General features: G+C 44.2%; 1 protein-coding gene across 1 annotated transcript; it reads right to left on the bottom strand.

Annotated features, from left to right (window-relative positions):
- Positions 1-9,418: 9,418 nt before the first annotated feature.
- Positions 9,419-11,706, bottom strand: LOC112231573 (decorin-like). Its single transcript, XM_024398272.2, has 2 exons — positions 11,136-11,706; positions 9,419-10,960 (listed from the first exon to the last, which is right to left on the bottom strand). Exons 1-2 carry the CDS (start codon positions 11,681-11,683, stop codon positions 9,862-9,864), a joined length of 1,647 nt encoding a protein of 548 aa, XP_024254040.1. The 5' UTR covers positions 11,684-11,706; the 3' UTR covers positions 9,419-9,861.
- Between the last annotated feature and the right edge of the window lie 3,457 nt (positions 11,707-15,163).

The raw sequence follows: 15,163 nt of genomic DNA, 5'->3' as shown, positions 1-15,163 counted from the left end.
GATAAAGACCATAGACAGAGACCATAGACAGAGACCATAGACAGAGACCATAGACAGAGACCATAGGATAAAGACCATAGACAGAGACCATAGACAGAGACCATAGACAGAGACCATAGACAGAGACCATAGACAGAGACCATAGACAGAGACCTTAGGATAAAAACCATAGATAGAGACCATAGGATAAAAACCATAGACAGAGACCATAGACAGAGACCATAGATAGAGACCATAGACAGAGCCCATAGGATAAAAACCATAGACAGAGACCATAGACAGAGACCATAGACAGAGCCCATAGGATAAAAACCATAGACAGAGACCATAGACAGAGACTATAGGATAAAGACCATAGACAGAGACCATAGACAGAGAGACACTGGTTGGAGTGGTAAAGGAAAACACACCCTTCTATATCTCTCTTTCATTCTTATTTCTTTATTTCTCTCACCCTCTCTCTCTGTCCCCCTCTCTTTATCTCTCACTCTCTGTCTCCTCTCTTTCTCTCTCTCTCTCTCTCTCTCTCTCTCTCTCTCTCTCTCTCTCTCTCTCTCTCTCTGTAACTCCTCTAGTTTGCAGTGCTGCTCTACAATCTGGTGCAGTTCATTAATTTCCCTCTCTCTATAACATACAACTAGATCTGAGACAGGCGTACCACCTCCACCTTCTACATGAAATAGTTTGTGTGTGTATCTCAAGGTGTGTATTGATGTTTATCTACTGTACTAGGGATAATGTGAGCTGCTACCCCTGTCTGCACTGCTAGGCTACTCTGTAACTGGGAGCTAGAGAGATCCCCTGCCTCTCCAAAAAAGAAAACACGCTGGCCCCCTTGTGGAGCCCCTGCAGAAAAATGTGTGTGTGTGTTTGTGTGTGTGTGTGTGGTGTGAGTTTGTGTAACGCATGTGTGTGAGTTGTCAGTGCAGCACACAGCCTTATGGGTTTTTATGGCCAGGAACAAAAAGTGTGTGTGTGTGTAGAGGTCCGTCTGGCTCCCATGGTCTCTCTATTTATCCCCTCCTCTCTCTCTCTCTCTCTCTCTCTCTCTCTTCTTGCTCGCTCGCCTCCTTCTTTACTTTCTCTCTGCTGACTCAAGCGCCATCTCCCTCTCGCTCATGCAATAGCAGTGTCTGTTACTGCAGATAAACAGTACCAGTTAAAAGTTTGGACACACCTACTCATCAAGGGTTTTTCTTTACAATGTTTACTATTTTCTACATTGTAGAATAATAGTGAAGACATCAAAAAAATGAAATAACATATATGGAATCATGTAGAAACCAAAAAAGTGTTAAACACAATCAAAATATATTTCTTATTTGAGATTCTTCAAAGTAACCACCCTTTCCCTTGATGACAGCTTTGCACACTCTTGGCATTCTCTCAACCAGCTTCATCAAGTAGACACCTGGATGCATTTCAATTAACAGGTGTTCCTTATTAAACGTTAATTTTTGGAATTTCTTTCCTTCTTAATGCGTTTGAGCCAATCAGTTGTGGTGTGACAAGGCAGGGTTGGTATACAGAAGGTAGCCCTATTTGGTAAAATACCATATTATGGCAAGAACAGCTCAAATAAGCAAAGACAAATGACAGTCCATCATTACTTTAAGACATGAAGGTAAGTCAATGAGGAAAACTTCCAGAAGTTTCTTCAAGAACAGTTGCAAAAACCATCAAGCGCTATTATGAAACGGGCTTTCATGAGGACCACCACAGGAATGAAGAGCCAGAGTTTCCTTTGCTGCAGAGGATAAGTTCATTACAGTTACCAGCCTCAGAAATCGGCAATTAACTGCACCTCAGATTGCAGCCCAAATAAATGCTTCACAGAGTTCAAGTAACAGACACATCTCAACATTAACTGTTCAGAGGAGACTGCGTGAATCAGGCTTTCATGGTCAAATTGCTGCAAAGAAACCACTACTAAAGGACTTCCTTGGGCCAAGAAACACGAGCAATGGACATTAGACCAGTGGAAATCTGTCCTTTGGTCTGATGAGTCCAAATTTGCGATTTTTGGTCTCAACTGTCGTGTCTGTGAGATGCAGAATAGGTGAATGGATGATCTCCGCATGTGTGGTTCCCACTGTGAAGCATGAAGGAGGAAGTGTGATGGTGTGGGGGTGCTTTGCTGGTGAATCCAAGGCTCACTTAACCAGCATGGCTACCACAGCATTCTGCAGCGATACGCCATCCCATCTGGTTTGGGCTTAGTGGGACTATCATTTGTTTTTCAACTGGACAATGACCCAACACACCTCCAAATCAAATCAAATCAAATCAAATGTATTTATATAGCCCTTCATACATCAGCTGATATCTCAAAGTGCTGTACAGAAACCCAGCCTAAAACCCCAAACAGCAAGCAATGCAGGTGTAGAAGCACGGTGGCTAGGAAAAACTCCCTAGAAAGGCCAAAACCTAGGAAGAAACCTAGAGAGGAACCAGGCTATGTGGGGTGGCCAGTCCTCTTCTGGCTGTGCCGGGTGGAGATTATAACAGAACATGGCCAAGATGTTCAAATGTTCATAAATGACCAGCATGGTCATATAATAATAAGGCAGAACAGTTGAAACTGGAGCAGCAGCACGGTCAGGTGGACTGGGGACAGCAAGGAGTCATCATGTCAGGTAGTCCTGGGGCATGGTCCTAGGGCTCAGGTCCTCCGAGAGAAAGAAAGAAAGAGAGAATTAGAGAGAGCATATGTTGGGTGGCCAGTCCTCTTCTGGCTGTGCCGGGTGGAGATTATAACAGAACATGGCCAAGATGTTCAAATGTTCATAAATGACCAGCATGGTCGAATAATAATAAGGCAGAACAGTTGAAACTGGAGCAGCAGCCTGTGTAAGGGCTATTTGACCAAGAATGATAGTGATGGAGTGTTGCATCAGATGACCTGGCCTCCACAATCACCCGACCTCAACCCAATTGAGGTGGTTTGGGATGAGTTGGACTGCAGAGTGATGCAAAAGCAGCCAACAAGTGCTCACCATATGTGGGAACTCCTTCAAGACTGTTGGAAAGGCATTCCAGGTGACTACCTCATGAAGCTGGTTGAGAGAATGCCAAGAGTGTGCAAAGCTTTCAAAGGGTGGCTACTTTGAAGAATCTCAAATCTCAAATATATTTTGATTTGTTTTTTTGTTTACTACATTATCTAAATAAAGAAAAACCCTTGAATGAGTAGATGTGTCCAAACTTTTGACTGGTACTGTATACCAAAATGTGTCTGTCTGTCTGTCTGTGTGTGTGTTTTTATGTGTGTGTGTGTGTGTGTGTGTTTTTTTATGTGTCTGTGTAAGAGGGAGGAGTACCGCTTTGACCACCACTTCCATTTATCCAATTACTGTCTATGAGAGAGGCGGGACATTAAACACACCCAGTGTCAATCAAAACCATCAACGTGAGCTTCAAACTAACATCCCTTTTAATTCTTAATACTTTAAGCCATGTGTCAAACTCACTCATTCCAAACTCATTAATTAATGTCACTAATTAGTAAAGAACTCCCCTCGCCTGGTTGTCTGGGTCTTCATTTGAAAGGAAAAACCAAAAACCTGCGGACACTCGGCCCTCCACGTTTGAAACACATCTGCTTTAAGCCATTGTGTATCAGTGTTCAGTGAACACATAGCTATAACACGTGTTGATGTTGTCATTTCAAGATGTTGTTCATTGGTCATTAAGGAGTTATTTCATAAATATAATACCTTATTCAAAGCCTTATAAGGATGAATACTCATTCCTCCTAACACATCGAGCCTCCAAGCATCACATTGACATAGGAAGTATGGCGTCTCTGTCTGTCTGTCTGTCTGTATGTCTGACTTATCTCCAAGGGTGCGGTTTCATATTCTGTTTTGTTCGTTCTCCCCCCCCCCCTCTTCCCTCATGCAATTTTCTCTTTGTTCAGCTGGATTCCTGTTCAGCCCATTTGTGGTCAATGAGTCTCTGTACTGGCATCCTAGTCACTTTCTTCTATATATGTTCAACTTTATTTCAACAGCCCCCATAGATGGTCTATATATTTACTAGCAACGCACTGGGCACAGTGGTTGAATCAACGTTGTTTCCACTTAATTTCAATGAGATTACATTGACCCAACATGGAATAGAGGTTGAATGTACGTTTTACTGCTAGAGTGGCTGAATAACTATGTTGTTGCATGTCAATAGAGTTGCAGTCTGCACCAAATACATCTACACTAGGCTATGAATTTATGGATAGAGTATCAGAAAACAGAGCATTGCCTGATTCGTCACACTTCTACATCATGACCAGTGGTTTGTGAAATATTCTTGGCCTTGTTGTACTGCACTGTAATGATGAATCACCTGGTCTAGGATCAGCTGTATTGAGTGATTTAAACAATCAAACGTCATATGTTTCAGTTCTCACTCCAGCTGCATTGATCTTTGTCATGGATTTGGATTCCCTTTTCTTTCCCTAAAGGTCTTATTGCAACGTCACCATTCTGTCAACGTTCATCCATACTGAGCCTTAGTGCAGGAAAGGGTGGGTAAAACAGAGATGAATTATACCTGTATATATTTTTCAAACATCTTAATCAACCAAATAAATATTCAATCCAAGATTAAATCAAAACCACCAAAAGGCACTAAAGAATATAATGGCCCAAACACGCTCCAAAGCCTCTCTGGCTCCTTCCAGCTCAGGTGCAGTCAGAGATTGATGGTGTTACGGTTTAGGCCGGGACAACAAACACAAAGAACCACCACAGATCTCTTTGTTGTGTCTAACAGAAAGAAAATGTCTGACAGACAGGCAAAAGTGAGGCAACAGTGTATGATCGAACAGACGGACAGATAGATATATGGAAGAAGAGAAAAATAGCCTATATGGATGGAAGGACAGTCGGACTTACCGACAGACATACATACAGGTAGACTGGCAGACAAAAAGACACAGACAGAAGGAGAACATACAGACATACAGACATATGGTAGAACATACAGACAGGCGGACAGATGGAGAGACAGACAGTCAGAAATAGACTGACACACGAATGGATGACTGACCAGATGATTTGACCAACAGTAGGAAATACAGAAAGACAGACAGACAGATAGGGCAGCCAGCCAGACAGACAGATAGGGCAGCCAGCAGGACAGACAGACAGAGAGGGCAGACAGAGAGAGAGAGAGAGAGAGAGAGAGAGAGAGAGAGAGAGAGAGAGAGAGAGTTAGAGAGAGAGGGCAGCCAGCCAGACAGAAAGATAGGGCAGGCAGACAGACAGAGAGATAGTTATTTTGAGATGCCAGCCTGCACCTTTCACTACTAATCTCACGTGGTGATACGGCTGTCAGTCAGAGTCCAACAGAGAACCACTGAGAGGTACACAAATAAGCAGCCCTTCAGAAACGGCCTTTTACTGCTGTGCTCATGTCACAACAAGTTATGGCGAAGCTAGAGGCTGCTAACATTATGGGTCAAATTCTAGCTTGAGACCAACTCACATGCCTCAGGTGTGCTAAGCTGTTAATAACCGAGATAGATAAAAACATACATGTGTAAATACGTGCTCACACACATACACACGCATGCACACGCACAATTCACACACACACAAACACACCTGCAAGCCTGACACGTGTCATCTAAGATCTATGATCTAAGAGGGAGGGAGAGAGAGGGAAAGACAGAGATGGATTGGGGAAAGAAGGGAGAGGGAAATGGGAGGAGACAAATAGGGAGAGATAGAGAGAGAGAGGAAGAGAAAGGGAGAAAAAGAGAGACCAAGAGAGAGAGAGAGAGAGAGACAAAAAGAGGGAAGGGGGCAGTAGCATCAGGTAGACAGTGCTGTGAGAGCGGAGGTCCTGCTGGACCGTAGGGAGGTGCTGGTGAACCCCAGGCCTGCCAAAAGCGGCTCTCCTCCGTGCACGGTAGGAGAAAATGAAGTCTGGAACTATCCTGCGCTCCGTCTGCCTTTCACTCTCCTTCCCTCGCTCATCCCCCTCCTCCTCCTCCTCCTCTTTCACAGGTCTTATGGGTGCACTGCCACGTAGCTGAGCAATGTTATGAGAGAGAGAGAGAGAGAGAGGGAGGGAGAGGGAGAGAGAGAGAGAGAGAGAGAGGGAGGGAGGGAGAGAGAGAGAGAGAGAGAGAGGGAGGGGAGAGAGGAGAGAGAGAGAGAGAGAGAGAGAGAGAGAGAGAGAGAGAGAGAGGGAGAGGGAGAGGGAGAGAGAGGGAGAGGGAGAGAGAGCACCAATCACCTCACTTCCCTCTCCAGATTAGATTCTGTGTATCATCTTTCTCTCTGCTGTTCAGCCCTTCTTTTACCCTCCATTATTTCTCCTGGTGTACTACTCTGTGAAACTCTTTAACGTCCCGTGTAGCTCGGTTTGTAGAGCATGGCACTTGCAACGCAACGGTTGTGGGTTTGATTCCTGAGGGGGACCACTATGAAAATGTATGGACTTAATACTGTATGTCTCTCTGGATAAGAGAGATGACTAAAATGTCAAATGGTAGCTGACTCAGTATGAGAGAGACCATGCATTACAGAGCAGGTGTGAGCTTAAGTTACTTTATTTCAGACAAAAATAAACTTCCTTGAATTTTAATTGCAGAATTGTAATTTTTGGCTACTGAAGCAGGGCCAAATCTGCCTCTGAATGTTCTGTTCATCATAAATGTATTCATTGCATACAGTTAGGGTTTTCTCTGTTACTTCATTCTCTTTCCCTCTATATATTACTGCCATCTAGTGGCCAAACATATACAAACACATTCCCCAGATCTGTGCCTCGACACAACCCTGTCTCAGAGGTCATGGCTTGGTTTTTGCTCTGACATGCACTGTCAACTGTGGACCTTATCTGGACAGGTGTGTGAATTTCCAAATTATGTCCAATCAATTGAATTTACCACAGGTGGATTCCAAGTTGTAGAAACATCTTAAGGATGATCAATGTAAACAGGAGCTCAATTTCGAGTCTCATAGCAAAGGGTCTGAATTCTTTTAAAATTTGTAATACATTTGCAAAGATTTCTAAAAACCTGTTTTCACTCTGTTATTATGGGGTATTGTGTGTAGATTGATTCAATTAATTATTTTCAACAATGTTAGAATAAGGCTTTAATGTAAGAAAATGTGGAAAAAGTCAAGGGGTCTGAATACTTTCCCGAATGCACCGTATCAACATCCAACATGGATACATTTGCAATGTACAGCAGTTATCCATCATTGCTACAGGGTAAAACATGATCTAATCAAGAAACTCTGATTTGAATGTTATTCATCCAGGAAGTTTGATCATTTTGGTGCAGTTAATCACCAGACATGGCTGTTTACAGGAAGCAGAGAGAACGCTTTAGAATGGAAACATTTGGACTGGAGAGGCCATTATGAGGCATGAAAAAAACAAGTGGTGCCCTTAAATTTTCAAAAACATTTAAAATCATGTTTCTATCCAATAATAACCAGCAGCCAAGCCAAGGATTTGGTGTACAGCACGGCCAAGCTCTTAACCATAAAATAAACTTGCCTTCAGATAAACACATTTCAGCTTAAATAACGATAGGCAATCAAATATTACCCCAGCCCTCTTATGAAAAGTATCTGTTTTTTTTGGAAATTAATAAAGGCCTATTGGAGAATAATTTTGCAGCAGGCAGACATTTTTCCTAGACTGTGCTATTGTTTCTTGCCCGTATTAGGCCAACGTGAGTTGAAATGGAGTAGCTTTTGTTAATAAGGCTTTGCCATTTACTCGCCAATTCACACTCTTCTAGAAGAGAGACTCTTCCAGACCACTAATGGCACTTTAATTTAAATCACATGACAACATTGAACAGAAACACATTTAGCTAACAAGTATTCCAATGATAAGATTGCTAAGATACAGCTGACAGTCACATACACATTGGAGATGGAAGTTTACATACACTTAGGTTGGAGTCATTAAAACTCATTTTCAACCACTCCACAAATTTCTTGTTAACAAACTATAGTTTTGGAAAGTCGGTTAGGACATCTACTTTGTGCATGACACAAGTAATTTTTACAACAATTGTTTACAGACAGATTATTTCACTGTATCACAATTCCAGTGGGTCAGAAGTTTACTGTGCCTTTAAAACAGCTTGGAAAATTCCAGAAATGTATGTCATGGTTTTAGAAGCTTCTGATAGGCTAGTTGACATCATTTGAGTCAACTGGAGGTGTACCTAGAGATGTATTTCAAGGCCTACCTTCAAACTCAGTGCCTCTTTGCTTGACATCATGGGAAAATCAAAATAAATCAGCCAAGACCTCAGAAAAAAAATTGTAGACCTCCACAAGTCTGGTTCATCCTTGGGAGCAATTTCCAAACACCTGAAGGTACCATATTCATCTGTACAAACAATAGTACGCAAGTATAAACACCATGGGACCACACAGCCATCATACTGCTCAGGAAGGAGACGCGTTCTGTCTCCTAGAGATGAACGTACTTTGGTGCGAAAAGTGCAAATCAATCCCAGAACAACAGCAAGGGACCTTGTGAAGATGCTGGAGGAAACAGGTATAAAAGTATCTATATCCACAGTAAAACAAGTGCTATATCGACATAACCTGAAAGGCCGCTCAGCAAGGAAGAAGCCACTGCTCCAAAACCTCCATAAAAAAGCCAGACTATGGTTTGCAACTGCACATGGGGACAAAGATCGTACTTTTTGGAGAAATGTCCTCTGGTCTGATGAAACAAAAATAGACCTGTTTGGCCATAATGACCATCGTTATATTTGGAGGAAAATAGGGGAGGCTTGCAAGCTGAAGAACACCATCTCAACCCGTGAAGCACGGGGGTGGAAGCATCATGTTGTGGGGGTGCTTTGCTGCAGGTGCACTTCACAAAATAGATGGCATCATGAGGATAGAAAATTATGTGGATATATTGAAGCAACATCTCAAGACATCGGTCAGGAAGTTAAAGCTTGGTCGCAAATGCGTCTTCCAAATTGACAATGACACCAAGCATACTTCCAAAGTTGTGGCAAAATGGCTTAAGGACAACAAAGTCAAGGTATTGGAGTGGCCACAAACCACTGACCTCAATCCCATAGAAAATGTGTGGGCAGAACTGAAAAGGCATGTGGAAGCAAGGAGGCCTACAAACCTGACTCAGTTACACCAGCTCTGTCAGGAGGAATGGCCCACAATTCACCCAACTTATTGTGGGAAGCTTGTGGAAGGCTACCCAAAACGTTTGACTCAAGTTAAACAATTTAAAGGCAATGCTACAAAATACCAATTGAGTGTATGTAAACTTCTGACCCACTGGGAATGTGATGAAAGAAATAAAAGCTGAAATAAATAATTCTCTCTACTATTATTCTGACATTTCACATTCTTAAAATAGTGGTGATCCTAACTGACCAACGACAGGGAAATTCTACTAGGATTAAATGTCATGAATTGTGAAAAACTGAGTTTAAATGAATTTGTCTAAGGTGTATGTAAACTTCAACTGTACATGGCATCATTGACCTTTAAGTAGGCCATAGTCTTTCAACACAGACTTCATGGGAATATTTTCTCTGAACACCACGGCTTCCATCAATCACAGCTTTACCCAAGCAACGACATACAGTACAGTATAGCTATCCACATGGAGATCCAAGTTCACTCAACTGGCCATCTTGCATTGTTATCTTGTAATGTTGAATCAAAATCAGCTCCCGACATGATGTTTGTTTCTCTGTGTATTGCAGAACATTTTACCGCCATTTTAGAGCCCAACGGACTTTCAGGTTGAGCAGAAAAAACCCTGCAATTGGTTTCAGTTGTGGGATTGTCTATAATCTATACTTTCAGTATGACTGTCCTGCAGGATTCTATAGACTGCAGCTCAGTAGAAGTGTACCATCTGGAAGCCTCTGAGGCAGTGGAAGGCTTTTGCGTCCAGGTGGCCCAGGTCTATGAGGTTGTGCTCCAGCTGCACCAGCACCAGGCTGCTGAGGCCGGGGTCTGAACCCCCCCAGCAGAAGGCGTCGCGGGGCACTGAGTGGATCTTGTTGTGTGTGAGTGCCACTGAGTGTAGCCCCCGGGGCAGCTTCCTGGGCACCTGGCTCAGGGCATTGTGACACAGGTCCAGCTGGTGTAGGACGGGCAGCGCCCTGAAGGCCCCCGAGGCCACCCTGGCTATCTTGTTCCTGGCCAGGCCCAGGTGCTCCAGGTGGGGGAGGTGGAGGAAGGAGGCTTTGCCCACGGAGGAGATGAGGTTGCCCTCCAGGTTGAGGGTTTTGAGGGAAGAGGGGAGGTGGCGGGGTACCTTCTTGAGCTGGTTGCCCTCTAAGTTGAGGCTCTCCAGGTGGGTGGCGTTGACGAGGGACTCCCTGAGAAGGCCATGGTTGGTTAGCCGGTTAGCGCTCAAATCCAGAATCACCAGCTCCGAGGTGCCCACGAAGGCCTCCCCTGGAAACTGCTGGATAAGGTTGCCACGGAGGTACAACTCCCTGATAGATAGAGGTAAGTCAAGAGGCACCGAGGCCAGCCGGTTGCGGTCCAGGCTGAGGGTGCGCAGGCTGCCCAGAGGTGAGAGCACACTGGCGGGGAGAGTATCATTCCCATTCCCCAGGCTGTTGTTGCTCAGGCTGAGGACCAGCAGGCCGGGGCAGTTGGCCCAGGCTCCCTCCGACATCACATTAAGCCGGTTGTTATCCAGACGCAGCTCTTCCAGGGAGGCGGGCAGGTCTGTGGGCACGCTCTCCAGTAGGTTCCGGTCCAGGTAGAGCCGCCTCAGGGCCGGGATGCCCTCGAAGGCCCCCTCGATGGAGCCGTCTGTCAGCCGGTTGTTGCTGAGCACCAGGAACTCCATGGACAGGTACTCATTGAGCAGGTCCAGTTGAATGTTGTCGATGTGGTTGTTCATCAGGAGGACGTAGCGGGAGTTATAAGGGATGCCGTACGGAACCTTCTCCAGCCCCTTGTCGGAACACTGGACCACTCTGGGAAAGGGGACAATAGAAAACATTGGAGTAAGTCACAAACATCACTGTACAACATGGTTTGGGTGATTAAATAAGACTGTGACAATATGGAAATAGCATAATGATAAAATATTTACAAAAATTAATTACAAATGGGCAATAGTAAGCCTGATGTAGTCCGAGAACATCTCACCGTCCATAGCAGGCACACTCCGGGGGACAGTAGTTGTCTTTGAAGTAGGGGAAATATGCAGGATTTGTGCCCTCCTTCTTCTCCTGTTTTGTCTCTTTGGTTTTGTTGTCCTTTTTTAGAGGTTTACCTTTCCTCTCATTTATTTTGTCTTTCTTTTGATGTTTCCCTGTCTTTGTCTTGATACTCTTGGTGGTCAGTGTCAGCTTCATTGTGTGTTTTGGCACTGCTGGTTTGGCTGTACGTTTTGTCTGTAGTGTTTTGGGTGTATGGTTTGTCTGTAGTGTTTTGGGTGTATGGTTTGTCTGTTGTGTTTTGGGTGTGGAGTTTGTCTGTACCGTCACATTGTGTTTGGCTGTTGGTTTTGTCATCTCTTTTGGTTTGGCTGTAGGTTGCAGTTCCTTGGCTGTGAGTTTTTCCTGTTTTGGTTTGTCTGTAGACTTTAGCTGCTTGACTGTATTTTCTGTCTCTTTGAGAAGGACAATGCTGTTCCTCTCAGTCTGATTGTCGTTGATTGAAACCTTGATAATTGGGCCAACTTTGACCTCCATCGACTGCGAAACAAAACTCTCCCCCTCCCTGAGATTTGTCTGGGAGCTGTCAGTCACACTCTGAACCATAATGAGCTCACTGTCCACCAATGAGATGGCCTCCTCTGCCTCTGGAGCCGGGTCTTGGATATGACTGGCAGGTTGAGTGAGAGCATGAGTGGCAGACTCTGGAACTAGAGAGGGGGTAGAGGGTGTAACTGGGGGAGGGTCATGTTGAGTGGCAGGTGGAGGAGTGACATCATAATGTGGAACAGGCATAGCTGCAGGGGGAGGGGACATGGGTTCGTTGATAGCTTGATTGTCCATTACTTTTTCTACAGGAGAGGAGGAAGTGCTGGTTGGAGAGGGGAGGTCTATGTGTGTAACGACTAAGTAGTTTCCCTCGCTTTGATCTACACTGGGTTCTTTAACTTCCCCAACTCTCAGGTTTTCCTCTAGTTTCTCCTCTCCTCCATATGCTCTCTGTTCCTTATCACCTCTCTCCTCATCATCTGATCTAATCCCTTCTTCATGTCTCCCCTCTCCATTATCTCTTCTCTCCTCCTCCTCTTCATGTTCCTCATCAGCTTCTATCTCCCAATTTTCAAATCTCTTCTTCTCTCTGTAATCAAGCCCTCCAACCAGCGTTCTTTCTTCCTCCATCCCTCGCTCTTCCTCAAGGCCCTCCTGCCCTGCTGCCCCCTTCTCCTCCTCTATTCTCCACTTCTCAGAGTCCATCTCTGGAGTTAGTCCTTCCTCGCTCCTCCCCTCTTCCTCCCTCTTCTCTTCAGGGTGGGTTGCAGTGAGTTCATCCTCCTCTTCGTCTGCTGTTGTGGTCTCCCTCAGTCTCTCAGGTCTCCAGTCTGACCAGGGATCTGTTTCTCTGACCGAGTCTTCTATGAGGATCATTTCCACTCCTAGACACACACAGCAGTATCTTAGTATTGACACTCAAGATTAGGCATCGCTACAAAATGACAGACAAAGTGGGCCATATTGACAGAGATTTTACGAAGTTTGCAGTTGTTATTTTCATATAAGAATAGAAGTATAATACAATAAAACCACTTCTTACAGTACTTTAAATGAATTACCAAAATTTGGCAAATGTCTCCGGTTCTATTCAAACCTGTGACTAGGTTGCCTGAATAAGTCTGGGATATGTTAACAGACTTGGTTCGTTCGAAAAAAAACATTATTTCTATGCAGTGTGGAAACATTTGAATTCAAGTGTACTTAGGTTCCTTTGCTGCACACATACATACATATGATGCATTTTCCAAACTGATCAGACAATTAGGAGAATCAGAAAATCAAGCTATTAGAAATGAGAAATTGTTGAATTCGTTTTTCAAGTTTGGGAATGTAAAATCAGTGTGTAGATCCTGTGGATGATGAAAGTTGATAGGCACTTACTGGGCTGAAGTACAAATGATTGCAGAGGAACTATCAGGAGCCAGAGTAGCAGAGTGAGTTCTTCCATGGTCTTCTATCTAAAAGAACCTTAGTCCAACAACCTAAGAGACAGTATCACAACAACAGTTTCTAATTGAGTCTCTTCCTATTTCCTTATCAAAAGCAAAAAAAATACAATCTGAAATTAACTTCATAGATCTTCCCACTAGCACGAGTGAGTTTTCAAAAATGATTTTCATGGTCCTAATCTTTTCTGTCTAGAATGCATTGCAAGAGCAAACGGTAACTACTATAGATGAGGTAGGTGTCCTCTAAATATCCAACATAGATCTAGAGTAATAGAGCAGATAGTATCTGAAGTTCTATCTATTAGATGTATGGGTGTCAGTCTTGCTTACCTGCTGTGCCCTTAGACGTCAGAGCCAATATCATGCATCTGTGTATGTTGTCCAGTGGGAGTCATACCAAACTCTCTCAATGCAAGGAAAAACACTGCTGAACCAAGCAGTCCTCTAGGAATGAGGACCCCCAAATAGTATGACACACACACACACACACACACACACACACACACACACACACACACACACACACACACACACACACACCGACTAAACTGGGGGCTAACGGTTGACTTTAATGACCTATTTAAGAGTCCCCTCTCCGTGGGGAGGTTTCACACACACACTCCGGGCCGGAAGCTGGCGGCGGGTATTGACTCTTGAATACTCATATCTCAAAGGGAATTTTCACACCGACCCTCCAGGATAGTGGAATCTGGGAAGATCAATAGCAGGAAAGGTTAAAAAAAAAAAAAAAAAAAAAGCGGGAGATGAAGGGGTCAATGTATGGATGGGAGGTCAAAGGGGAGAGGTGGTTTTAGGGGGATTCTGTTTGCCCTTGTTCCAGAGGGGCATTAGCAGCCCGGCGGGTGACACCGTGGTGGCAAGTGGTTCCGGGTGAATTGCCTGACCTTTGACCCATAGCGGTTGCATTGATAGTGCATTGGGTTAGGGGAGAGGGGGGTAGGTTGAGCCATTTTTTAAATGTAACTAGGTAGTCAGTTAGGAACAAATTCTTATTTACAATGACGGCCTACACCGCCATAGCTGGACGACGCTGGGCCAATTGTGCGCCTGTCACGCTCTGGCCATAGAGGCTTTTTATTCTCTATTTTGGTTAGGCCAGGGTGTGACTAGGGTGGGCGTTCTATCTTCTTTTTTCTATGTTTTTGTATTTCTTTGTTTTTGGCCGGGTATGGTCCTCAATCAGGGACAGCTGTCTGTCGTTGTCTCTGATTGAGAACCATACTTAGGTAGCTCTTGCCCACATGGGTTTTGTGGGTAGTTATTTTCTGTTTAGTGTGTTTTGCACCTGACGGAGCTGTTTCGGTTGTTTCTTGTATTTAATGTTCAGTTTCTTAAAATAATGATGAACACATGCCACGCTGCATCTTGATCCTCACCTTCTTTCACCAACGAGAATTGTTACAACGCCCCCCCTATGTCAAGGGAAATGGTATTCTTTCTAGAAAGATACAGGTGGTCTCTTGGCACAACTTACCCTGGATATAAAGTAAGTTGAGCATAGGGCCGGGGTAAGTTGAGCTGCCTTGGGGTAAGTGGGTGATAGTTGAATTCATGGAATGGGGTTGTGGTATATTGTCGCTCTTTCTCTTCAGTATCACTTACCCTTCCATTTCTTGATCAGTTGTCTGGGACAGGGATGTTCTTTCGATGTACCAAATTGTAGGCAAGTTCTATGCATTCAAGGCTACTTAGCCCATGAAACTGGTCCGTGAGATGTTAATCAAGCTCGGACTCCATGTCAATCAGATAAGACCCTGTGTGTCTCTGCTACTCTATCATAGCCTCTCTTTATACAGCTCAGACTCCATGTCGTCAGATAAGACCTTGTGTGTCTCTGCTACTCTATCATAGCCTCTCTTTATACAGCTCAGACTCCATGTCGTCAGATAAGACCTTGTGTGTCTCTGCTACTCTATCATAGCCTCTCTTTCACACAGGTTCATGTTTGTTTTCTTTTTGTCAATGTACCTCTTCAATGTAAATAAGTCTATTTTTC

This window comes from Oncorhynchus tshawytscha, linkage group LG15 (assembly GCF_018296145.1).
Source record: "Oncorhynchus tshawytscha isolate Ot180627B linkage group LG15, Otsh_v2.0, whole genome shotgun sequence".
Classification (NCBI taxonomy): Eukaryota; Metazoa; Chordata; class Actinopteri; order Salmoniformes; family Salmonidae; genus Oncorhynchus; species Oncorhynchus tshawytscha.
The sequence above is the reverse complement of the archived record's forward strand: the minus strand, read 5'-3'. Positions and strand labels throughout refer to the sequence as shown.